Source organism: Centrocercus urophasianus, unplaced genomic scaffold (assembly GCF_019232065.1).
Source record: "Centrocercus urophasianus isolate 14NV4802_14NV808 unplaced genomic scaffold, USGS_Curo_1.0 seq_12, whole genome shotgun sequence".
In the NCBI taxonomy this organism is placed as follows: domain Eukaryota; kingdom Metazoa; phylum Chordata; class Aves; order Galliformes; family Phasianidae; genus Centrocercus; species Centrocercus urophasianus.
Genome location: NW_024884364.1, coordinates 45,028,227 through 45,055,679, shown reverse-complemented (window position 1 = coordinate 45,055,679; position 27,453 = coordinate 45,028,227). Strand labels below are relative to the sequence as shown.

At 39.5% G+C, this 27,453-nt stretch overlaps 1 protein-coding gene across 6 annotated transcripts in view; it reads right to left on the bottom strand.

The window, feature by feature from the left end:
• AP1S2 (adaptor related protein complex 1 subunit sigma 2) overlaps positions 1–26,655 on the bottom strand; it is a 32,620-nt gene extending 5,965 nt beyond the window's left edge. For 2 of the 6 annotated variants that reach the window (XR_006167304.1, XR_006167305.1), the window contains exons 1-5: positions 25,893–26,221; positions 25,238–25,416; positions 17,447–17,555; positions 16,338–16,475; positions 7,075–7,169 (exon numbers count right to left, since the gene is read on the bottom strand). Coding sequence is in view for 4 of the 6 variants with exons in the window: in XM_042809873.1 (XP_042665807.1) it covers positions 16,338–16,475; positions 17,447–17,555; positions 25,238–25,416; positions 25,893–25,910 (444 nt within the window). In the remaining 2 variants the exon portion in view is untranslated. Of the gene's footprint in view, positions 1–7,074; positions 7,170–16,337; positions 16,476–17,446; positions 17,556–25,237; positions 25,417–25,892; positions 26,222–26,549 lie in introns of those variants that run through there. The other 4 variants (XM_042809874.1, XM_042809873.1, XM_042809872.1 and 1 more) reach the window with 4 other exon arrangements.
• Between the last annotated feature and the right edge of the window lie 798 nt (positions 26,656–27,453).

Here is a 27,453-nt window from a genome sequence, read left to right as displayed (position 1 = left end):
ATTCTTCTCAACCAAAATTTGTTTAAAGCAGAGTTCCAGAGATGGCTTACCCTATGCATCTGCTACATTCTAGCCCCTTTGGCAGATACCAACTGTTGGCTGCTAGCAGAGGCAGGAGCTCTCGATATCACCTACCATATTCACTCTCACAGACACAGAAATGCTAACAGGCCTCCAGAATGCAATTGTGAGGAGCACTGAACAATGCAGCAAGGTGGACTACTTGATATAAAAGCTACTGTTCATTTCAAGATTGCCTGTTTAAAAAACAGGAGCAATCTGAGACACCGATCACAACAGGCAAAGTTCTTTGCTTTTTAATTATGCCACTGAACTTAATACCCCAACTCTCATTTTATCAGCATGAAACTTAGTACACAATTTGTTGAAAGATGAGTTACCAATCACACAATACTCAACATTTTTCATACATAAATCAGTGCTCTGAAGATAGCTTTTATGTGATCAGCAGCTATTGAGAAGAATATATTCTGGGTATGATATATTCTGGGTATGCATCTTCCGTGAGGAAAAACCTCTCTGAGTATGAGCTACCATCTTTCATTCTGTATCAATTAAAAGCTTCAAACTAATTTAGCACCACACCCTGAAAATAAAAGGAGTCTCAGAAGAAAAAAAAAAAAAAAAAGAAAAAAGAGAAAGTTCCCATGACTTCTCAAGCTATTTCTTCTGTCTCGTACATTTCAAAGCAGTACTGTCACCTCAGTTGATCCACAGAACATACGAGCTCAAATGTCTTGAAGTTATCTCCAATTAGAAATCTCCCCCCCAAAATATAGTAGAAGGTTCACAGCATTTATACTGCTTTTCCAGTAGCAGTAATCTGAACATTATTTCACATTAGCTATTTAAAATCATTATAAACAAGCCATCTACAAATCCAGCAGTTCTCAAATGACAGCTGCAAACAAATTACATGAAGTCTCCTGTGATGTGAGGTAGAACTCTGCGTACAGCAGTGAATTACAAATGGAATTTCCACTCTCAAAACCTCTTACTAAAGAGAAGTGACAGTTTACAGTAAAAATCAAAATGCAGGAGAATTTAGGCATGTTTTTAACTGAAAAAGAAAACTTCAAACTGACAGTACACAGTACTAGCCCCAGTGTGTAGGAGCTTTGAGCCACTGGACTAACATCAGAACTGATGAAATCTCCACAGATAAAACATTCCTAAAGATTATTTTGGAGAACTTCTGCTTTCCTCAGGCTGTTAGCATGACACGGCTTCATGAAGACAAATGAAATCCAGGCATACTGTAGCAATCTAAAACTCCAAACTGTGAGTTTTGTGTTTTCAGATTTTACCTGCAATCAGTTCTACAATGACAACAACAAAGACGTGGAAGTGTTCCTTTCCTTTTTGTTTATTCACTTGGTTACTTTTCAGTTTCAGTACTTTTCAAACTACTGCACAAGTTTATCTTGACTATTCCATCCCCCTTCATGCACCCCCCAGGTGTTCTCCTATTTTCAATTGTTTATAGCTTAAAGAATGAAATCTCTTTGATGTGAAAACCCCAATACACAAAACAGATGACTGACTCAAATTACTCTTGGAGGATTAGTGTCCCATCTCAATAGAAATTTCTTGTCTACTGATAAGGCAAGATAGATTGTTAGATAACAACAGGAAGAAAATGGCCATTTCAATCCTGCCAGCTTTTTAGCCTATGGAACACGTGAACACCACCTGCAACCAGTCTAGCAATAAACTGACATTGTAGAGGTAAATCTAAAAGGTGAAATGGAAGACAACTGTAACTGAGAAACGAAATGATAACAGCAAAACTGTGAAACAGAAAACACTGCAGTTTTGGTGAGGCCTCTGTATCCCACTGAGGACATCCTAGGACATTACTACAGAGTCAGGCTGGTGCTGTGGCAGCCTGATAAACACAAAAAGGAAAAATAAAATTGACCAACTATTTCTAGTCAGAGAAAAGCTTGACACAGCCAGCACTGTGCACTTGCCCAGAAAGCCAACTACATCCTGGGCTTCATCAAAAGACAGGGGATTGTTACTGTCTACTCTGCCCTCATGAGGCCCCATCATGAGTACTGCATCCAGCATCAGGGCTCCTCAGCACAGGAAGGATGTGGAGCTGTTGGAGCAGATCCAGAGGAGGACACAAAGACAAAGGGCTGGAGTAGGAAAGGCTGTGGAAGCTGGGGTTGCTCAGCCCTGGAGAAAGGAAGGCTCTGGGGAGACCTCACTGCATCCTTCCAGTACCTGCAGGGGACATACAGGAAATCTGGAGAGGGACTCCATCAGGGAATGTAGTAATAGGACGAAGGGTGATGGCTATAAACAAAAAGATGGGAGATTAAGATTAGATACTAGGAGGAAATTCCCACATGCTACACAGCTAATGATCTATTGAATTTATTACAGCATTCCCTGCCACACAGCCTCCAAAGAAGTGAGTGTCTGAATAATGGAAAACCCACTTGTGGGGAGCAAAGGACAAGTGTCAACTTCTGTAACCAGCATCTAGGTTACATTGCCTTCCTTGTATGGGACTGCACAGACCTGAGGCTACACCTGAACCTCTGAAGAATGTCCTTAGACTCAGGTAGCAATCTGTTCTAATGACTTTCTAAGCCTACCTAGCAGCTGCAGAAGAGGTCCTTACAACTCAATACAATGTCAAACTACCACAAAATACTACCTCTAAGACATTCATCACTTATTTGAAAAATTTGAATGTACGCTGCATATTTGATTTAAACACAGTTTTGAGATTTTAATTACTACCCTTTTCAAAAAGGTATTTGCATTTGCAAGCCGCTTTAAAAGTTAGTCAGAACTCTAAAATTTTCAGCCCAAGTTCTCAGAGACTTTTAAATTAGAAAAAATGTAGTATTTGAGTCACAGAACTATCTAGCTAGCCCAACTCCACTGACATTCTTCTCAACCAATTTTGTCAGGACTAAGCGTAATTAAAAATATTAGTCATAATAAAATTAGAAGCAACTTCACTTAATCCACCCTCCAAACAGCATACCTGTAACATTATGTAGAGGTATTTAATCTGTTAAAGGCATTCAGCAATGGAAACTTTTTAATGTCCTCCAGGCACTCTACTTCAATGTTTCATTATTATCATCACTGAAATTCTTCTAATTTCTATTCAAATTTATTTTCCAGCCACAATTTAAGTTATTTTATGTCTGTAGTGGACAAGAAAACACTTTTTCCTTTAAGCAATAAAGAAAGAAGAAACAATTTATGCTTAAAACCAAGCTTCCTCAAGCTCAGTGTTTTGCACTGCTGACAGTTTACTGTGTGAACACGCAGTGAAACAGACTTCATGAATACTTGGCATGCTTCCTTTGTCAGGTAAAGTTTGCGTAAGTTTTACTTTCAGCTTTTTCCAATCAAAAACAGCACAAATCCAGTAAGGTAAGCCATGCTAACACACAGGCAAAACAATATAGCATTTATCTTTTGATAAAGACTTGGTAATTTGTTGTTTTGGTGGTTTTTTTTTTTTTTTTTCCAACCCCCTTCCTAGCATCTAAAATAAGAACAACAGACAAAACTGCGTCATGGAATGCATTGCAGTTTGGGAATTATTCTGTTGTTTAAAAATACAAAGCTCTTACAGTAGGAAAAGATTAGTACTACCAAGCACTTGTTTACCAATTTCTTTTACACTCTATTTGTGAGTCTTTATTAAGAAATATTTCTAATGAGAAGTTGCTTTAGAAAATTGCTATTGTTCACTTGAAGTTTCAAGGATTTCAAAATAGTAGAGCATCTGTATCCCAACCTTTGCTTAGTTAAGTATTCAGAAGCTGCAGTCACATAGAGTAATGTGTTTCCACAGAGAGCTTAGAAGAACCCATGAAATCTTGCAAGTGTTCAACCATTAGCTATGATACTGTTCAAAAACGAAGTACAGTCCTACACCAGTGCCAACTCCAAGTCAAAATCTTGCCTGCAATTTCCCATACACAGAGGACCTAAACAAAAAACACTCACGACTGACACAAATTAGTCATTACAACACTGTTTGAAGCAGCTGTAATCATGCAAGTCCTTCTCAGAAAAACGTTCTATCATACGCATACTATTTGCATCCAAAACATTACCTCAACAGACAGAGGATATAACAGCAGATCAGCAGTGACCTGTCTGCCTCCCTCTCAAAAGCAGGAGTAAAAATACCCACGGAAACTTCATGAACTGTAACTGGATAAGGCTGGCTGCCTCCCGCTCCTTACCTGCTATTTCTGATCTGCTGGATCAGAGGTGATAATCGCTCTGGGAGGCAGTGCATTATCTCTGCCAACCGGCTGCTACAAAGTGAGCTACAAAGAATTAACAGTTTAATCTTTAAGGAAGGACTATTCTCAACATCCACTGGAGGCTCCACTACCCCAACACAGGAACACAGATGTTTTAAGCAAACACTGCTGCTGAATACTCTGTATTGAAGCCAAAGCTCTAACAAGTCACTGAGTTTTCCTCTACCAGTGTATGCGTATGTTTGGCAGGTTGCCACACTTCACACACTAGGATTCACTAGTGTTTTCTTCCATTTTCTTCCAGTCCTGCACTGCAGCTAGAGGCTTACATTACTTATTCTCCTTTGCTTAAGGAAAGCATTTCTTAAACTGCTGGGCTGAATTTCTGAAGGGATGACCAGAATACATTATCATAAGATACATGTCACATCCCATATCACCCAGATTCCTTGCTAACAGCACTTAAGCAGTTCCACTCCTTATTGTTCCTGCAACACTTTCTTCTCTTACAGTTCTTCGAACAAACGTTTGCAGGGCTAATTTGTTAACGAGGAAAACAAAAGCTGCTGTGTTTTTATAAATGAACAATTTCAGTAGAATCAGCTTGATCTGAAATCCAGTTATAGTATGGCCATGAAAATAGTTTATTGGGCGTATAATAAATAGGAAGAGAAAGAACAACTGAAAACTCCAAGTCCACTGCTGCTGAAGCTCCTTAATGCACTCCCGTGACTCCAGCCAATAACAGGGCTGCAGTAAAAGTAAATTAGAACTTAACTACACTGACTTCGGGGTGCACAGCAGACAGCAGTCAAGACAAAACATCTGAGGAACACCGGCCTTTTACAACACAGATACACAAACCATTGTTACAAAATGGTAAAATTCAGCCAAACTCTGTATAGAATAGACTATTTCTGAATGTCTTATCACACTTGCAATAACTTAGCATGGGCAGACTTCAGAACCCTAGGAAATCTTTCTGAAATAACCCTCAAAAACCTGAGTTCTACTCTTTTAGTGCGTGTTTATGCTGGACAGAGTAATACAGATTAAGTAAACTGAACCTGTATAACCTCTTAATTAAGCATCAGGATAATCTGTGCACAGAAGCTTTATGAACCAAAGGCTCCTCTTGCCCACAGCCAACCTTCTTTATCTCAGGGTATTTTTCCTTGCTGCTGAACACTCTCAACTGAATACACAAGCAGCAGTAACTTCCAGCACGCAAACTATTCCTCTCATTATATGCATTCATCTACCAGCTCACTTCTCCACTCAACACAAAAGACACCATTCCCATTTGCCCAACTGTAGAGTCATTACAGGTAGAAATCGTGCTCAGTACACAGTGATTACTGCTTTGCTTCTTTCAGGAAAAAGTATAGGCCAAGAAGAAGCATTCCACGAGAAACCGCTAAGAACACTGTTTAAATCAGTAGGGACAAAGCACACCTGAACAGCTAAAACCATGCCCGTATACAGAATCCATCCAGGACATATTCTGTAGATAAAGCTCAAGTCTCCCAGCATTCTATAAGCTTGAGCTTGCATGTTCCAGAATTAGTCTCTGTGGCAGTCTAAGTCAACAAAATAAATTAGCACTCTTAAGTAAAAGCTCTATGCTTAGCATAGGTCTAAACCAACTTACCTATAGCTCTTTGAAGTCCCAGTCACAATTTTTTATATTTGCACAATCAATACTAACCTCACCATGAAAATCACCCCTTATGTATAAACTTGTTACCATGAAGGAGAGGGAAAACAATAACTGTACAGAGAAAGATGTGGGAAGAAATCTATTTTTATCACTTAGACTTTCTGCTAGTTCTAGATTATATCCAGATACATGTAAGTAATTCTGTTTTGAACAAGGGACTCTTGCCGGCTGCCCTAATTCTACAGGTCTAATATGCTATCATATTAGTTACTCCCCATTCCCCAGCATTGATCAACTACAGTATATACTAAGTAACTTTTAAATGACAAAGCTATCCATACCACAGTGAATTTGATTTTGAACATGTTACAAAAATATTTGTCAATCACAGTAATTTTCTCTAGTCTGTTAACTAAATCCTGGTATCTATAAAGCTGCACATGAAATTGTATCTATTCCTAGTTCCACATTACAAAAACCAATTTGTTTACTGAACTACTTGTACATCACAGTATCAAAGAAGCAGCAAACTAATTAAGTTTTCCTCCAGCAAATCATTTTCATGTGTTTGAAACTTGCCTTATTTAAGATAAAATCTTACCTTTATTAGTAGGACTGCCACAACGTATTCCACTTTTGCTTTGGACAAAAATATGTTGCAATGCACTATATATGCAAATAAGCTTTGTTTTGTCATGCAGCATCCGGCACTTGATATATAGTCAACTGCAGCAGCACCCAGTCTTTTTAGGGCCTGCTTTCTTTGCACAGCAGATGTAAACAGCTCATTTTCCAGTAAAGACACTTTTGCATGGGTTGATTGTAAGTAAATAAAGCCAAACTCAGTTTAGTTATTAGTTTTGGTATCCATTTCACTAACTTGCATTATCCCATTAATTATCAACACCAAAAGAAAGCTAGTAGAAGTCAGACGCTTCGAGTTGATGCAGTTAGTACAAAAAAGGAAAATAAACAGGGAACACTCAAAGCACTCTTCAAAGACCATCATGCAAGTGTTGCAGAAGGTTAAGCCCATCACCCATTTCTGTTTACCCTTGCAAGGATTTAATTACACGTGCAACAGTCTTTGCATAGCACCCATTTAATCCATGCCACCAAAATGGTAAACTTTGTAGTTACCAATCGTCTAGATGGGGGTCAAAAGGGCTAATGTCTTAGATTGCTCTTAATCATAAGATATCCTCAGACAAACCTCCCCAGTCTTCATTCTGGCTCTACAAACACAAAATCAAGCAAGAAAATGTAATACCATCTACTTTAAAAACAAAAACAATTTACAGCTTATTTCCATTTAAAATAAAAGAAAAAATACTCTGCACTATATACAAAAATAAATTGTTAGTTAACTTAGATTTACTTCAGCTGTAGTTACTCATTAACACAATTTTATTAGGTCCTACTAACAGTTCACTGTTAAGCAAACAAAGGCATCAATAAAGAATATATGCTCAAAGATTCCAAGACGATGCATTAAAAACATGCATTAGTTTATATTTTATTTCTTAACAAGCTAAACAATATAAATACCTTAGAGAACTCTATAGTTATTTAGGAAGGTTGACCTGTGCTTGATGAGAACTTAAAATCAGTTAATTAGCGCAACCTTAACAGATTTTAGAACATAATAGCACAGGATGATATCAAATTAACATATAATTAATCTAGTGACTGTTTCACACAGTGTTACTAACATTGGTATCCAAGTAAGATATGCTCCATAGAAGGAGATAAAAGTTGCATTCTATTTATCTACCACACTTTAATGCACACAACTTAATTCAAGAGCCATGTAAAGGCATTTCCTCCTCTAACAGCTGCCATATCATTACTTGCCAAGTTGTTATGTGATAACCCTGTCATTTTCATGTAGTAATGAGTGGTGCAAGAATTTGAACACTTTCACATGAATCCATTCATTAATCAAACGTACTTAGTCTGAAAAGACCTACAGTCAACAAGTTTATTTTGAGAATTGTTCTTTCTGCCATTTCAAATTAAGTTTTCAATATAAGATTACAACATGTATGCATCCAACGTATCTTGATAGCCAGCACCGCTACTCTTTGCAGACTGGCAATAGAAAGCAGAGCTCCCATACACACCAGCAACACACCTAACACTCGAAATGCACACAGACAGACACACAAAAATAAGAACTTAAACTGAACTCCATGGGATCCCTCCTGGGGCCATCCATACTTTTTTCATTTACTGTTCTGTGAAGCTCTAGAAACACCTCCACTGGTTGTGAGAGCTTTAGTGTACAATAGTAGCACTGCAACATGACTCATCATCTCAGATACCAGAATAAAATGGAATTTCTTCCTTACTACCACAAGGTTCAAACATTTAGCTTTGCTCTTTCCAGCACTGAGAGAATTAGAAAACACGTGCTATTAAAATGGAGGTTTATGTGACCATTTAAAAAGGGGCACTGAATTCTGAAGATACTGTCTCCTTACTGTCAAACAAAACTCAAGAAATCCTGGTCAGTCGTTCTTTGAATTTCCTGCTTATTGACTGAATGCACACAACAGAGCTCCTGAAAACAAAGATGGCTTCTTCAGCAGAGCTAAAATTTTCACATCACCATGATGCACTGCTTCTACAGAAAAGCCATAGAAAACTATTTCTGGAAAAATCTATCAGGAGAGTTCAATGTACAGAGATAATAATCATATCCTTAACAGAACTATTAAGTATCAGTTCAGTACACTGTTAATACACCCTTAACAGTTTTATAAGAATTGCTTATATCAACAAATAATCAACTCCATAGAAATCTGTATGCAGTAGATATTGTTTAACAGTATTGGAATTCGTATCAGAGAGTGTATTGAACATCTACCAGAAAAAGCAGGAACTCAACTTGTACTAATTCATCATACTAATAACTGTTCATAGCATTTCAATTTGCAAAACACACTGAATGCACACACAACACTTACATGGAAGATGCTTTCCTCACAATATTGTAAACAACTTCTGATTTAAAAAAAAGATTACTCACATCTCACATGCACACACCCCAAATGAAGAAAAAAGGAAACAAAGGAAAAAAGCATGATGGAGATAGATTTGTTAAAATAAGATGCTAAAGGTCCACACAAAAAATGAAGTGCAGACTGACATCTATCATTTTCAAATCAAAGTGACGGACAGATTATGATCTGACCATGTTTCTGGAAAGACAACTGGATTTACAACATTTAGAAATCAAAGCCTGCAAACCTATGAAGCCTTAAGTTTCTTGACATCCCCAAAAGTGAGAAAATTCCAAAAATTTAACCACATTCATATTAAAAAAAAAAAGCAAAGAAAAAAAAGGCAAATCACACACCCTCTTACAAAAAAACTGCTATTTAAAGTTATCAGAGGAAAAAAAAGCAGTCTAAGAATGGTAATGGAATGAAGTATCTATGTTGCTCTGAAAGTAAGGCATCCCTTTCATTTCCAAGGAAACTGTAGCAGATAAAAGAGCACAGTGCCACTGTGTGATGGAGGATATCCTTAGCACAATTTTTCAATAGCCACTACATGAGCTATGGATTCTCACCAGCAATGAACAAGAAAGAGCCTGCATACAGAAACACCTGCATCAGCAGAGGTGACCCACTGTTGCCACTGCTGAAACACACCACCCACCCATTACTGTGCTCATATCCGCTGGCTGGTCTCCAGAAGTGTTCACCAAGCATCAGCAAATCTGTGTGCAAAAAAATGGCACCCACTGACAAGTTTAGTTTCACATCTTTATTCATAAGCACTTCATGTCAGATCCCATTTGTATCAGACTGCCCTTCTGCTGCCATCTGTTATACAGCAATAAAATGTAATGGAATATTGGTGGGAAGGTTCAACCTCTACTGCCCTATCACCATCTGCCTCTGACATCATGGGCCAACATAATAAAATAGGAGGCATTACTTTCAGAGCAGCCCTTGTATGACAACTGCTTGGATATTCAATGCTACTTTTTTTTCAGTCTCAAATGTCTTCTTGAAAATGAGATTAGCTTCCCCACCTCTCACTCCTATTTGGGAAAAAAGCAGAGCTGCATGTTCTACTACTCATTTTTTGGACAAACTCCTAAAGCTTTAAACAAAATGCTATCATTTGTGAAGTATCTGCAGGAAAGTCTAGTCTACAGCACCAAGAGGACAGCTGAAAACTATGTATTGTAAGCAAGGAAGCACCTCTGCTATCAAAAATTACAGAACTTTCTGCAACTATTAAAGTAACAACTTAGAGTATTCAGAGGTTTGTTAGGATTTTGTTTCCTATGATTTCTGATTACGCATATTCTTAGAGCTCATTCCACCTGAACCCCAGCTTAATTTATATTAAATATACCAGAAACTACAAAGACATCTTCAAAAACAGTTGTCAGTTTTCGTAAGTGCTTGTCACCAACTTAAAATCAAGACAGTTATAAACAGATTTTTATAGGAATTTGGGACTACAGTTTTTTACTTAAACAGACTGCTAGAGAGTGAAATAGTTAACAGAAAACAGACCAAGATGATAGAGCAAAAAATTTGGAAGTTAAACTGACATACTCATATTCATGGCTGGATAGTGATAGGACAAGGGGAAATGGTTTTAAACTGAGACAGGGGAGGTTTAGGTTAGATATGAGAAGGAAGTTTTTCACACAGAGGGTGGTGAGGCACTGGAACAGGTTGCCCAAGGAGGTCGTGGATGCCCCATCCCTGGAGGCATTCAAGGCCAGGCTGGATGTGGCTCTGGGCAGCCTGGTCTGGTGGTTGGTGACCCTGCACATAGCAGGGGGCTGGAACTGGATGAGGTCCTTTTCAACCCAGGCCATTCTGTGATTCTATGATATTCATGAATGCCAGACTGTAGCAATTCCACTTACTGAAGTTACAAAATATTTAATTATGTTCTTGCTTTGCATCCTGCAAATCCCAAATTTAAAAAGCAGGCTAATTTTCATGACCATGAGAATAATTTATAGCACCAACAAATAAGCATGTTTTCCTAAGAGAAGGTACAAATGAGTTCTTCCCATACACTGAAGCATATTATGCATACAGTAATGTATATATGTTTGACTATAGTCATGTTCTATAGTAGTTACTTTTCTGAATGAAGTAAACATCTGTTCAATTCCCATAGGAAAGTAAACAAAAAAGCAATTGACCATTTACATGGTTTTGAGTTATACACATAGTCACAAGCAAGCTATGCTGGTCTTTAACAACAAGCAAACAAACTTTTTATTCCCAGAAATGTGAAAAGAAGAATCTCAAGGCCAAAGAATAAAAAAAAAAAAAAAAAAAAAAAAAAAAAAAAAAAAAGCCTTTTTCCACATGCATGCATTTTTTCACCTACTGCTTTACAAGCATCCACATTTTAAACAGCACATTTTAAACACGCAGTACCTCAAGAAGGTGGTAAATTCCCATATGAGAACACTTTTCTAACATACTTTCCTAAGACACTTGTCAACCTATTTTACACATCTCATGAACAAGCATGGTTCCTCACACCAATCACACAAAGCCAGGAAGTGTCTCATTATAGGTTCTTAAATACTGTCTCTAATCAGCACCACATACAAGGTCACTTCTTTTTTGATCAGTGTATGAAGAGTCAAGAACTTTTATAGAAGCAGACAAGGCACACACTTTGTATGTAAAAGTCAAACGATCAGGCAACCTAACGCATGACTAACTGCCCTGCCATAAATCCAACACTCTTCTGGAACTGAAATCTGAACTTCGTTTTAGAAAAACTACCAGAACACTATCACAACTTCTTCCAAGAGAATAAAGAGATTTCCAGTCAACATAGACTTCGAGTACATCCCATTCCTTGTATCAACTAGAAGTATATCTTTTCTCAATCACAGTACCTGCCATACAGTTCCCTACAAACATCTTTAAAACTTAAATTAGAGACCATTATTTATTAATAAAAATAAAGCATGTGTTCAGCACAGCTGACCAAGCTGTCCACTTGGAACTGACTCAGAAGTTACTTAGAACTGAGACAATTAAGGCAGTCAGATCTCCACTGCAATAATGGTTTCGTTACCCACTTGTTTCATGCTGAGAGGCACACAGGTATGGCCAAAGCACAAAACATCACTGCCAACATAGGAAGGAAGTCTCTTCAAAAGTTCATATTAAAGTGCTAATATCAAGACTACATTAATAACACTGATTATGGTACGATGCTCAGAAGAATCATAAGAAACAGGTGCTTTGATTCCAAAACCAGCCCAAAAAAGCCTTGCACTCCCAACCCGCTGTGGGCTTGTCAGTGCTAATGCTAACATATTTTCACATTTCAAGAACAACCTAATACACTTTGCACTACCTTCAAGCCTACAGTTTCCAACTAGCACATTTCATCCCCAACTTTTTTGTGACCAAATTTTCAATGTCAAAGATGCTCGTTCTAATACTAAATCTATGTAGCAAGTCTAAGCTTGCTTCTACAGTTCAGCCACTATTAACAGACTAAGCACCATTCTGTATACAAGATGAGGTAAGGGCTTAAAACAGTGAAGTGACACTGATTCATAGTGTAACTATTATTCCTCATGTGGAACAATTCCCCATGGCAGGACAAGGGGAAATGGTTTTAAGTTGAGGGAGGGAAGATTCAGGTTGGATGTCAGGGGGAAGTTCTTTACAGAGAGTGGTGAGGTGCTGGAACAGGCTGCCCAGAGAGGTTGTGGATGCCCCATCCCTGGAGGTGTTCAAGGCCAGGTTGGATGGAGCCCTGGGCAGCCTGGTCTAGCATTAAATGGGGAGGTTGGTGGCCCTGCCTGTGGTGGGGGGGTTGGAGCTTCATGATCCTTGAGGTCCCTTCCAATTGGCCATTCTGTGACTCTGTGATTAGTGGACACTGTCAGAAGACAAACTACAAGAGCCTAGCAAGAACACTCGCACAGCTTCTACACTTTCAACTGTTAGTAAAGCAGTGATGAAGAAGTGATTTGTGAATAGATGCACTGACTTTTTCATTGAAATCTTCAAAAATAAACCTTTTTTTTCTTTTATTATTTTATATGTTCTGCAATCGACTACTGAAAACGCACCAAAAAAAAAAATAGTGAAAAAAAAAAAAAAAGAATTCTGAAATAATTTTATCAAAAACTACATGGGAAATGTACCAAAAGGAATTTTCACTAATATTTAGGAACTTGCACCTACTTCAAATGAAGATGAGCAATTTTGTGCAAGTTCAATTGCTTGGTTTATATATTAGAATATTACTGAACATTACCATTTTAGCACAATTCTAAGCACTATTTCAGTTTTACCTGATGGTCCAAGTAAACACAGCAAATGAAGTGGAAAAAGAACCGATCCTTTCCATAAAAGCACCGTGTCAAGTTCCACGCATTAAAAATGTTAAATGTTATGAAATCAAGCATGTTTCAGCTCTTCCAAAGACCACATGTATACATCTCACACACAGCTATACTCCGCATGCAAATATTCTTCTCCTGGCATAATTGAGTTGACTACATGAAATACCACCTTTTCAGAACCACTTGTCTCTGTAAACCCCAGTTAAGCATGTAGAATTTTTACAGCAAAAGAACAATTATCAAACAAGACACACAACAGCAGAGTTTTCTAAAGATGCACTCCTAGCAACAGATTTCCAATGAAGCACACAAGCACTGGATTCCTTTTCACTGTCATTCACAGGGTAACGTTGTCAGTATTAATGACTGACTATTGGTAAGTTATGTCAGGTGCTAATAAATAGGAGGTAGGGAACAAATACCTGAACTGATCGCAATACTAAGAGCTAACAAGAAACTGAAGGTGGAAAAAGGCTTAAAAATTTAGCATGTTTCAGGCATGTGAAGCCTAGCATTTAGAGGACTGCACAGTACCAAGAAACTTAATTGTACACTGAAGTAGGTGCTCAGAAACAGAAGCACAGCCTGGAGAAACGCCACAAGAATACAAGTAGGCAAGACTATTAAGAACTGATGCACTATTCAGCAATTTAAGCCTCTGCATTTTCTTTTAACATTACTCAAACAGCCACTTAATGTATTTGTAATGATTTTCCTTTGTGTAAGTATTCTGTACAGCTTTTGATGTCTAAGGTGCTTCATGCATTAATGTATGCATCATTACTAATTAATAATGCTGCATATTCAATAATAGTTTTTAAATTAGGCAATATATGACTTCTCAGGTCCAAATAAAAGTCCTTTTGTTGCACATAATTACAATGTGAGATGGTCAAAAACAAACACACCATAACCCTGCAAGAAAAGGTTTGCATTTGGAATCAAAACCCATTTCATTCCAGTAGCTTTGGGGTATTCTAGGAAGCAAAATTAAATAGAAATAGAAGAAGTCTCCAGTTGTGGCAAACTATTATTTTAACAACCTCTTCTTTAGCCTCAGCATGCACATAGTAGCAGTTAATACAAAAAAAAAAGTCATCCACAAAATAAGTCTAACCTTATTGGAAGCTCATTTTAAATACATACTCAGGCCTTCACAGTTCTTATAAACTAAAAAGCACATATAAGGAGTAGTTTTATACTTGACTGACAGTCAGTATAACTCTACTAAGAATAAAACAAAATCAGTTAGCTTATAAAAAAAAAACAAAGCAATACAGTGGATCCATGGTCATCTGCTGAATTCCAATTTATTCAGAAAATAGTTAATAAAACTTGATAGAACATCTAAGAGATGGGAAAAAGAAGAGTAAAGAGTCTCAGAAGTAAAGAGCATCAAGGTAATCCCATCACAGCCAGGGAAAAGTCTCCAGTTGAAAAAGCAATACTCCCATTTGAGTGCACATTTTTAACTTGAAGTTATGTAAGTCTAAAAAGAAAATGCGAATTGCTCGGACAAGCTCAGTAATTAATTTCTAGATTTTGCTTTAGAACAGCCCTAAGAAAACGCTGAAAATACTCTGATGGGCTCTGAAGTTTAAGAAAACGCAATACCTTCAATTTATATGTAACTAGCTCTGCATTTGCAGGAGACAGATATAACAGGTTAGTTACCTATTCCAATATGATCTTATACTGAGAACAGCACAAGATTTTAAGGTAAAATTGACAGATTTACCCCCCTTTGTAAACTGAAACAAGACTTCCAGTTAAGATAATTCCTTTTAAGTGTTAGAAAAGGACAGACTGAAACTTCTTTAGAATACAAGCTGTATGTCTGCTCAAATAGCTCCTTCCTAAAAAAAGACGCTAACAAATCTGTGTGATGCTGGCTCTATTCACAACAGTAACTAGCTGCTGACAGCTGAGAACTTCGACATGTTCTGGATTTGCCTGTACTCTGAAAAGGATTACAGATACAACTACAATGATAAAGAACTTTGTGATTCCCCAGTCTAATAATTCAACATTCAGCAAGTAGAAAACAGAACATTCACATGAGAATTAAACAACAAACTGGGCAAGTGAACAAATGGAAGGTTCATGTTAACTGTAATAATATTTCAGCTAACATTTATATAGTACCTTGTAAGAGAAACTTAGTATGTTTAAAATACGATTCATTACCTCTGCTAAACCATGTTTCACTGACTCTCATATAAAGAGACCGATAATTTCTTCAGCCTCCTAGAATTTAATGAATTTCATTTAGACATTCAGGCATTAATGCTGACCTCAAAGCTACAGCAATTAACTACAAAGAAAAGTACAGAATGGAGAAACAAGAGGGATATGTTATTAAGTGTTGTGTCATTGAACTCCTCCCCATTAAATATTTTTGAAAGAAAAAATAATAAAAAAATGCAATCTGTATTTCTTCAAAGTTAGTAACAGACAAAAGCATTCAAGGGGAAAACCCAGATGTTTTTATACTTCATTCTGCGTGTTTCTAAGCAATACTATTACTGTTTTGTCAACTTTGAAGTTAGAAATGTGCCACAGTAAGCAACCTACAGCAGAAAAGAAAGTCTTTAGAATCTAAAGAACTATACCTGTATGAGTCTCAAAGAAGAGAGTCTAGCTTCTGGATTTCAGCAATGAAACAGTAAAGAAGTGAACATGCATCAGGTATGACAAAAAAAACTAACCGCTGATTAATCAAAAAAAATAAACAAAAGACGTGAACAAAACTAAATTAAAGCTGCACAATCTATAATTACCTAGATATACACATACAAACAGCCACTTACGTTTCTAGCAGAACACAAAAATCACAGTAGGTTACAATACATTCATGCCGAACAAGATGGAAAGAGCAGATAATGCAGCAGTGTTGCACAATTAGAACAACTAAGCAGTAGCTACATGCTAAGCGTGCCAGAAGATACCTTCCACAAGCTCAAAGAAATGGTAGCTTTTTCTAACCACAATCCAGCATGCTGATACTTTGCCCAGATAAGTTTAAATTGCTTACCTCCTGTAGAAGATCTGCCTGTTCAATGGCTTTGAGAACATTTTTTTTGGAAGTCTCCTGGACCTCCCCTCCCAAGAGAAACTCATCCAGAATAAAATAGGCTTTTTCAAAATTGAAGATGATATCAAGTTCACATACCTGAAAAGATCAAGTATTACTGCAAAGTGGGAGAATACTCTGAGGATACCCTCAGAAAACTTAACTTACATTTTCAACAAGCTTCACCAAATCAAGATATTGGCCTCAGGCTATAACATTTTAAGTAGGACAACAACAACAACAACAAAATTAACAACAAAACTGAAACCAAGATTTTTTTTTGTTGTTGGTTTTTTTGTTTTTTTGTTTTTCTCAAGTTGAACAACTATAGCAGCCTCTTTTAAAAGGTTTTTCACTGTTTAACAAAGAGTGCTCAATTCACAGCTATCAGTCCGACACGGCTCTTCATGAAGCAACAGAAGATCACTACAGTTCTCTTTTTCCCTGAAGTATCCAGGGACAGATGATGCAATTTTATAGAATTTTTTTTTTAACAATCAATTTCTTATTCACTCTGCGTGTATCCTAGTCAAAAAGAGTCGGAAAGCAAAAGGATGAGCAGTTTTCCCAGAAGTGCAAATGCACACTGCTTCTGTTCTGTTTGGTTTTGGTATCTGCGAAAGCAGATTATCTCCTTTTCTTCCCCTTCTTGCTAGTTCACAACCAACTGCCTCATTTGAAAGAAGACATAAGAAGTGCTGGGGGAGGGCAGAATGTACATACACATGTACAGAACACTGCCAGAGAGAAGAGAAAGTGGAAGCCTGGACAAAAAGCTAAGGATAATATTTTATCTAACCTCTAGCAAGACCACTAAGAAATGAAATAAATACAGGTAATTAACATCAGATTAAGAACTGTTCTCCAAATTCTTAGTTTACTTTTATACTGTAGGCATTATACAGGCAACTGTCAGTTTAGTTTGGCCAGGTAAGCAACAGAAAAACTGTTAAGATATACCTCTTCAACAGCTAGTTTGCGCTCTTAAAAAGGCTGTGTGAAAATAAAACAACAACACAATACAGACAGTGAATCCATAAAAAATAACCAGAAAGAAGTTTCTAACTCACACTGCCAAAATACTTGTCAAGAAGTTCTACATAACGATGAATTATTTCCAGAGTTATTAGTTCATTGTCCTGATCTTCAATGGCACAGCAGAAATAGAGGCTTGCATATCTGTAATAACAAAGTTATCCTCATGTTAGCAAAAGACGAGTGAAATGAATGCATTTCAGAGGTATTAAATGCTCTGTAGTCCTTCAAACTCAAGTTTACAGTATTGATACTCTATATCAACAGCCATGCAAGTTCCATCAAAGAACAGCTTGGAGACCACCAGACATGCACGTGGGCACAAAAGGATCTGTCTGAGTCAAGCAAGACTTCAGTCTTTAATATTCTTTAATTGATGGAATTAAATTCGCATAAGTGGTGGTTGGAAAAGGAAATACATTTAATTATTTGGCCTCCTGGCAGTTCAGAGGCAAGATGTTTACCGTACTTGCAACATCCAAGCAATGGTATACTAATAACAGATTAAATATTAAATTTATATCACACTAGTTCGGCATATAGATATTAACATCTAATTGAAATGTCCTGGGAAAAATAAACTGAACTAGTAATTTAGGATTTGGTCTTTAGAGAATACAACTAATGCCAAAAAAATTCAAGACTAAGGTCATACACCCCAGTCACTATTAAGTCAACAACTTGATTACTACCACCAGTTCTGGCGTCAGGAGAGGCTATCAGCTTGACTGCAGCATTTACTTCCACCTTCAAATACAAGGAATTATTTACCTCTGATATGATCTTGAGCTCCACTTTAACAAAAAGACCATCCCATTCTACTGTGCATTACCACAGAGTTGTTCAATTTCTGCCTAAAAACAGCTGATGGAAAACCAAATCAGGAAAACCTCCTCATCCTTTAGAAAAGTGCCAAAACCATATGCCACACAAATACACATGGCAGAAACGAAATCTCAAGTAAGACCTGTTTTAATTGATATTTTTTGTGAATGAGGAGCTGCTTTGGTTTGCCTGTTTAGAGAGAGTTACTGGCAGCATTAAACAGAGAAGCCAATCTGGTTTAAAAGAAAAAAGTCATCAAGATTTAAATGCTAAGTTTAAGATGCATATTCTTTTCCTGTATGCAGAAATCGATACAAGTTTTTAACACTACACAGAAATTTTACCAGCTGGGACTCCGTAAGCCCCAAAAGAAACTCCCACAGGTTTCATTTAGGATTCATATAAAAATTATTTTATAGTAGGTTTCAATTTGTCTCCCAGTCACTAAGCCACCATCCATGACAATGCTGCAAGTTCCACTCCCCCTCTTACCAAGTCAGATTGCTGTGGCTTATTTCATCATGAACACCTCATCAGAAACACTTTCATACAAAAGTTCTAAACTCTTATTAAAAAAAAAAAAGCTATCCCACAAAACCTAACTTAGGGTGATGAGGGTGAAGGCACTTCTGGTGAAACACTTCACACTAATTGCTCTTTTAGATCTCTCCCATAGTGACTTGTCAGCTCATCTTAAGTCCTATCTGAGAACAGCTCTTTTGATTTTACACTGCTATGCTATTCCCTCTCGTTAATACTTCAAGGACGTTTACAGCCATTGTGGTAGCTTTCAAGATGTTATCTGTTTAAGACATCTTTCAGACAAAGCTGTTCAAAAGAAAAGTATTGGAGAGTTATGCTGTAAAGAAAAAAAGTTTTCAAGCCTCCTCAGTATTTTTTTTTGTTTGTTTGGTTTTTTTTAAAGTCTAACTCCATGTTAGACTATTAGCTTGCTTTGCTGACATTTACACTCATTACCTGCACCTAGGTCAAATTCATCTATACAAAATTTCCTTCATATTCAGATGAGCACGGGTAAACCATTCCCTTTCAGTGCTTAAACAAGTTGAATTCTATATTGATAAATCTCATTAAATTTGACCTAAATATCTGATATTTATCCACAAAGGAGACTCCTTGCGTTTCTCTATTACTTGAGAGTCTCTTTTGATGCACAGAATTATTTTATCTGAATACAAAAAAGAAGGGGAGAGAGAAAAAATACTTTACTTTGCATAGAACACTTTCCAGGAAAGCTGTCTGCTCTCAGTGTTCTCATTTAAAAGAAAATGAAACATACTTTTGAAAGACTTCATTTGGCAGCTATTAAGCAGAGTACACTTTCAAGCTCTGCCAACTGCAGTTTTGGAGAAAGAATCTCAAGAAACGAAAACTACTCATGGTAACACAAAATGGAGTCTTGGGTATTTATCAAAATATGCAGAGAACATTTTCCAAAGAGGTTTTTTGTTCTTTTTTTAAGTAGTAACTGCAAACAATACAAACACTCAAATTTCTGCTTTTAGATAAGTGACTTTTATAGGTGTTTATTTTTGCAGAGGGAACCAAATTCATGAACATCCCCCAACACCTACAGAAATTCAATAGTGGGAAGCCTGAAAACTGGCAATTAATCCTCCAGCCAAGTGCTCCTCTATGCTCACTATTTCTGCTGAGGTACCAGGTCACTACAAGCACAGCCTAACTTGCAAAACCTACCATTTTAATGGTGCTCTACTATATGAGAGAACATCCACTGAAGACATAACTGCAAAGTTTGTAAAGTTGCTAGCTGAGAACATTCAGCATCTAAGTTGTTTCGCAGGTAAATTCTAACTACAGACACCTAGGGCCTACAGAGCTTGGAAGGAACAGAATTCAATTGGAAGAATGTGGAACTAACAGGTGGATCATTCAGTGGACAAGAAATCAGTTGCAAGATCATACCCAGAGAATAGTGGTTAATAGTTCAATGTCTGGATGGAGATAGTGATGAGTAGTGTCCCTCAAAGGTCAGCACATAGGACCAGTGCTATTTAATATCTTCATCAATAACATCAACATTAGAATCAAGGGCACCCTGAGCAAGTCACACCAAGGTGCATGGTGAGGTTGGCACACCTGCAGGATGGGATGCCATTCAGAGAGACCTAGACAAGCTTAAGCCCAGGAGAACCTCACGAAGTTCAATGAAGCCAAGTGCAAAGTCTCGCACCAGGATCATGGCAACTCCCACTATCAGTACAATCTCATGTACAGATGTAAAGACGGAGTACAGCCCTGACAAAAAGGACCTTGGGTACTGGTGGATGGCAAGCTGAACAAGCACCAGCAATATGCCTCCACAGCGCAGAAAGCCAACCATATCCTGGGCTGGATCAAAAGAAGCGCGGCCAGCAGAGCAAGTGAAGTGATCCTGCCCCTCTACACCACGCTGGTGAGGTATCACCTGGAGTACTGCATCCAGATGTGGAGTCCTCAGTACAGAAGAGACATGGAGCTGTTGGAGTGCATCCAGAGGAAGGCCACAAAAATGATTCAAGAGATGGAACGCCGCACCGTGATGACAGGCTGAGAGAGCTGGGGCTGCGCAGCCTGGAGAAGGCTGCAAGGTGACCTGATAGCAACCCTTCAGTATTTAATGGGGGGACTAAAAGAAGGAAGACAGACACCTCAGCAGGGTCTGTTGTGATAAGACAAGGGAAAATGGTTTCAAACTAGAAGAGGGGAGATTTAGATTGGATAGAAGAAAAAAGGTTTGGTTTTTTTTTTTTTACAGTAAGGATACTGAAGCACTGGCACAGGTTGCCCAGACACGTGTTGGAAGCCCTGTCCCTGCAGACACTCAAGGTCAGACTGGACAAAGCTCTGAGCACCCTGATGTAGCTGTAGGTGTCCCTGATCACTGCAGGGGAGTTGGACTAGATGGCCTTTAAACATCCCTTCTAACTCAAACAATTCTGTGATTCTGTAATTGAAAAACACCACAACACCACCTCTAACACGTAAACAGGTGCTTCAAGTAGCCTGAGAGTTTTGGATTTGGTGATAGGTTATCACAGTTGACTCACTGAAAGTTCTAATCACTAAAATTTTCCTTGGGAAAAGATTATTTTTTTCCTCTTTCAAAGAAATTACATATTTTTTCACTGGAAGTTCTGAGATTCTAGAACACACAGAGCAGTCGCTATTTAATTAAGATACAGAAATAAGCAACAATAATAAAGCTATACGAGATTTATCTTGCAGTTTCCAATTTCAGCAGGCTATAACCTTCTATAGTCTAAGAAATGTGCAAAAAACTTGGTAAACCTCTTTAAGATAAAGATGCTGCTTCTACTTGGATGTATACAGAGGTCCTCCTAGTACCACAAGAATAAGAATATTGCACAGAGGACCCAATCAAGTTAGACTACCAAACCTAATTAACTATTATCAATACATCCATTTAGTTTTATAGTCACCTACTCAACCCCATAGTTACATTTTAACAGATTCAACTGGCAATGAGATGCACATAAGGAAAGATAATGATCACGTCCTATGCTGGGCTTGTGCCCCTCACCACACGACAGCATCGTGGGATGATCAAAATGCTTTGAGTGGAGATGCACACTACTTGCAGAACGTGCTCTTTCTTTGGAGTAGGAGAGACTTTTTTTCTGTGAAGCTTTAAAGTAACCTGTGATTAAGGTTATTGTGCAGCAACAGATGACTGTCACAACATTAAAGGCAGTGCAGACTGTGCCAATTTAAAACCATATAACATAAACACAATCCCAAACTGCCATATAAAAGTCACATTTCTTGATCACATTACCTATCAATGATAACCAAGTCCTACAATCTCAGCATACCAAATGCTAACAAGAAAAATTTACATCAAGAACTTACTCTGCTTTTTCCTAGAGTGCAATATACTGCAAAATGAAAATAAATAACACTGTCAGAAGCTAAAGCAGTAAGTAGTTGAGATCTTTGAAGAAAAAAATCCTATTTTAAGGTCCTTCTTCACTAAAATACTAGAAATTATAACATTTAATATCGATTTATCTGCCAAAAGGGGAAAGCTGGATGAACTTCTATCCTATATGATCCAACACAACTAGTTAAAAAAATGACAAAACGAAGAGCAAACATTAACAGTATTCGCTACGTTTCTAATCAGCTGTCTGCAGCCAATTCCCTCTCAATTGTTATAAAGCACAACTGTTAATGGATTCCCATATTTCAATTTTCTATCCAGCAAGCCGCTTCAAATCTGTCCCTTGAAATCAGAAGTTCAGATTCTTTTTAAGTGCCTACCAGCCTGAAAATCTCTCTTCCAAACCAACTGCAGAACATATCCAACCCAATTCACGAGCAATGTCAAAAACAGGGCACACTTCCACGCGTATTTTCAGATCTCTAAAGAACTTGTTTCTCCAATGAAAAAAAATGCAGGTAACAATGACTGACCTAGTTTTGCAACCGTATCAATGCTACATGCATGGAACTAAGAAATAAAAGCAAAATATTCACATGGATTTTAAAGACCCCTGTAGTTCCATCATCTTGAAAACTCATCCAGAAATCATTCCATGTGAATGATAAGGATGAAATAAAACAGAGCTAAGGAGGCTAATCAAAATCGTCCAGCCTTCTTGATAAATGTTAAATATAAGAAAGCAGCAAAAGCTACCAGCTTGTCAATTTTGCATTTGAGCTGGTTTTGTTCTTGAAAAAAGGTACATCAATGAGACTCTAGAGTATACTTTTAATAATGTCAGCCATTCTTTGAGTCGCAATATCTAGGTCAACTCTAACACCTGAAAAGTTGACAGTTAATACACTCTAAAAGCAATCATAGCACAAATTTCAGCAATTTCAGACTCATAATAGCTATGCGTACATAATGTACAACTGCAATATGAACAACTTATACTGAAAAACATTTGCACTGGAAGGTTCAGATATTTCCCAATACTCAACCAGGTAAGAATAGATCTTAGGAGAGATGTGCAGGAATCTTTTGCCTGCAAACAAATGTATGCACCTTGTGCAATTCCACAAACCATGCAAAGTTTCTGTTACACGTCTTGCTCTTTTAGCTGACTGCTGTTCAGGAAGTACTGGACCTTGACTACTGTAGCTGTCAGTATTACTGTCTGCTTCTGAGCTAACAGATCTGTCTTCTCAAAGCGATTACAGCAGTTGGGACTCATCAACTTTAGTTACAGTAAGATGATTGGAAAAAGTCTTTCCACAGAGACACGAAAGCAGTTACTGTTACCAAGCATAGGATTTTCAACTCACTATCCCCTGCCACCCATTCTGGTGATGTTTTAGCTTTGTGTTACTTGCTAATAAAGCAAAAGCAGAGCAGAAATGGATATTAACTAGCTTGATACAAGCTAATCTTAAGCAATTTCATAGGCTAACTCTGTCAGATTGGTTTGCAGACAGCAAAATTACTACTGCAGTCAGCTGTGCACACCAGCAGTCTAGTAGATGGACTGCAGTCTACAGATACACAGCAGCAAGCACTATTCTCCTTGACCACAGACCCCACAGCACATTACCGAGATACATGAACACCACAACTTACAGTAACCCAAAAAGCCATACTCAGATTTCTATCAGCCTTCTAGGCCGGAAAAAAAAAAACAAAACCAAAAAACACCCACGAAAAGTAGTTGCTAACAGTAGTAAAGAAACAAGAAAAAACAGCTGTGGAGTAAACTTACCACCAGAAGAGCTACCACTGTGCAAGGCTAGGAAGGGGAAAAGCCTTGCCTATGCATTCCCAGTTTTTCTGATCTAGTCCCATAAAAGCCAAGCGATAATGCATGCAAGTGCTTTTTCAGCTGAAGGGAATGCACAAAGCATTTCAGCAACTTTGTCTGCACGAATACGCAAGAAGTTTTGAGAGGAAATTAAAGGCAGAAAACACGTATGCTTCCTAAGCACAGACTTATGCATTGATCCTCCTCTTCCCTCCTCCTAGTATTCCAGAGTTACCAGCATTCTTCAGGTGTATGATGTTACATACACAGATGTTGTAGGTCCTGCTCTCATGTATACATCTAATACTTTTTTTTCTACTTCTACTCAATTGGCTCATTGCAGATGTTAGAAACCCTTTGTTTCAACTCTGTCTTTCCTAAAGACAGCATGTAACAATACTGTCAAGCATTGGAATTGTTTACTACCTCTTAGAAAATAAGAATGTACAAACCTTCTGAAGTTTCTAACTAACTAGGGAAGGGAGTTAATTCTAGGTTCCATAGCACTACCTTTAGACGGAAGAGATGCAGTCTACCAAACCGCAATGAGAATTACTGTTATTTGTGGGGACAATTATTTTTACACCTCTTCATTGTCATACATGCTAAACACCAGCATAAAGCTAAGAAAACTCTTGTCACACACTCCAGAATGTTAGCGAACAACTAAGAAAGAAAAACAATACTGAAGAGAATCATACTTTCACCAAAAGAAAAACACTGCCTGTGATTTTTTTAAGCTGGAAAAATGCTTTTGCGTTCATAGCAAAATAACGTTCTACGTAGACTGAAACAAGAAAAAGTTTCTCTTATTTCTGTGACAGCCTTTAAAAGCAAGTTATATTTGCAAGTTTATGTAGTCACTGCCTGAGGTAAACGCTTATAAAATTTAGTTTTTCTTTACTATACTCATTAAACCTTACATCCTTATATTTCTATGCGCTTATTTACTGCGGTCTTCTAAACAACTAAAAACCACCACTCCTCATGAAAGAAGAAGGAAACCTCATCTCTTCAGCACATTTGTAAATGCATGAATGACTTTCTACACATGAATGATTCCTACTTGGTTATCAAATTAGATTCAAGGGAAGTCAGTCTCCTCCAAAGCCAGTAGAGGGAAGAAAAAAAAGGATAAATTAAGAAAAAAAAAAAAATCAACCATCATTATTTTCTTGCTACTTATTACACTGTTTCTGATGTATGTCAATTACGAGGTTAGTGAGAAAGAACAACCTTTTGTAGACAATCTTCAGGTCTCTCCATTCCAGGAAGCTGCACATTTTCGGTTTGCGGGCTAATACTGTTTGAACAAGTTCCCTTGTGATTTTCTTCTTTTCTTTGTCAGATAGTGGGACATACCACTTCTGGAGTCTCAGTTTCCCCTGGCGACTAAAAAGCAACATAAACTGCATCTGTTGAATTAGAAGGGGAAAAAAAGGATTATTCTCAGTCTCTTAGTTCTAAGAAGATTTCTAAGAGGAAAACCAAGCAGGAAGCAAGATAGCCATCCAAAAGCCTATCTACATGATGTATTTCTACAACGGTGGCAGATGTTACACAAGATTCGGAAGCACCAATAAACACAAAGGATTCAGCTGAACAAGGTCAGTCAGAGCAGAGATAGTAGGAAGCACGCGCAACTTTCAGAACCGCGAGTCAGAGCCAGCAGGCAGCGACTACACCCGGAATTCTGGCAAACCACGTCCAGTATTGGTATGGTTGCGTTTGCATTTACTACAGAAAACGACAGAAAGCAGCACACCCGTCTCCTCCAATACCCAACCTCATTTCCAATTCACAGGATTAGAGCCTTACAGCAGGAGTAATTTGCGCTTAAGATCTTTCTGAAAAGCCTTAAAAATACTTTAAGAGGCATTAAATCTCCCACCGGAGAGTCCCACGGCATCGAACAGCCTTGCCTTCTCTCGCACTGCACAAAAGGAGTAGAGATTAAGTGCTTTCCCTGCGGTCCTACGTTCCAGGTCTCGCTTCCTCTACAGGAGTGATGTTGCAATTATATCTTTAGAGGAACTTGTCGGCTGTGTTTTCCAGCGGCTGTAACACTAAAGGAAATGGCTTTTTTTTTTTTTTTTCCTCCCCCTTTTCGCTCGAAGTTATGTCGGGCTGAGGAAGTTTCCCAGGCGATACGGCAGACGTGAAATCCCACGGAGAAGCCCAGCTCGCTCCCGGCTGACAGTCCGACGCGGGCAGGAGGCGGCAGCCCGGAGCTCCCGCACGGGCAGCCCGCAGCCGCCCTCCCTCCGGCCGCCGCCTCCGCACCCCCCCGCCTCCAGGGGACCCTCCCGGAGCCCCGAGCAGCTGCCGAAGGGCGCAGAGCCGCGGGCACACGGAGCAACGGGCCGGGCCCGCCCCGCTCGGGGCAGCCGCCGCCCGTCCCAACGCGGCCGTGTGAGCGGGGCGAGCGGAGAGCGGGCGGCCGCTCTTCCCGCAGCCGTCAGCGGCGTCGCGGAGAGCAGCGGGTCCCGCAGCGCGGGGCAGGAGAGCGCTCAGGGAGACGAGTCCGTCCCCTCGCGGCGGTGCTCACCGTGCCCCGGAGGGGAGAGCGAGGAAGAAGAGCAGGAGGAGGTGGCACCGCTCCCGAGCTTGCTGCTGCCGCCACGGCCGCCGCGCGGGACTGAGGGGAGGGAAGGGAGACGCCGCCGGCTCGAGCCCGGCGCCAGCGCGCGCGCGCCTCAACGGCCGCCCCCACCCCCCCCCGCACCCGCCGCCTCGCTCGGGCTGGCCGGGGAGGGGCCGGACTCACGGATGCCGCTCCCGGACGAGGGGCGGGAAAAAGGGGGGGCGGGGCCAGCAGGGGACGGACACAACTTCGTTCGCCGCCTCAAGGGAGGGGCCGGCTCGGGGAGCGCGGCGCATGTGCGGTGCGGGAAGGCTGAGGAGCAAGGGGAGCTCGCCGCCGCCCAATTGGAGAGCGCGGCGCGGCGGAGGGAGGGACGAGGAAGGAGGCGGGGTTAAAGGGCTTAATCCTCGTGGCCCGAATTAGGATAGGACAACAGCCGCCGCGGCAACAACCAATCAGAAGGAGCGATGCAGATAGCGGTTCTCAAGCCACCAATGGGACGGCGAGGCTCGGAGTTGGGGTAGTGACATCAGTCAATCAGGCGCCCGGAGAGAGGCTCCTCCTTCCTTCTCCCGGTCCCCGAGAGTGGCAGCTGGGGGTGTAGAGACGGGGTGGCGGTGCCGCGCGTGCGCAGAGCTGTGTTTCCTTCTAGCACGTGCGTGCCCCGCGTGGCGGCGGGGCGGAGCGGGGTGGGGCGGGGCGGGGCGGAGCGCGCGGCGGGAGCCATTAGGCGGCGGGGAGGGGCGGTTACTGCTGAGGGCGGAGTGCTGTTTCTGCGGCTGTCCGATGGCGGAGGGGAGGGGTCTGTGCTTTGTCAGAAAGGCTTTTTCCCGAAGTCACCTTCTTTGTGGGCCTTAATTAGAGCCGT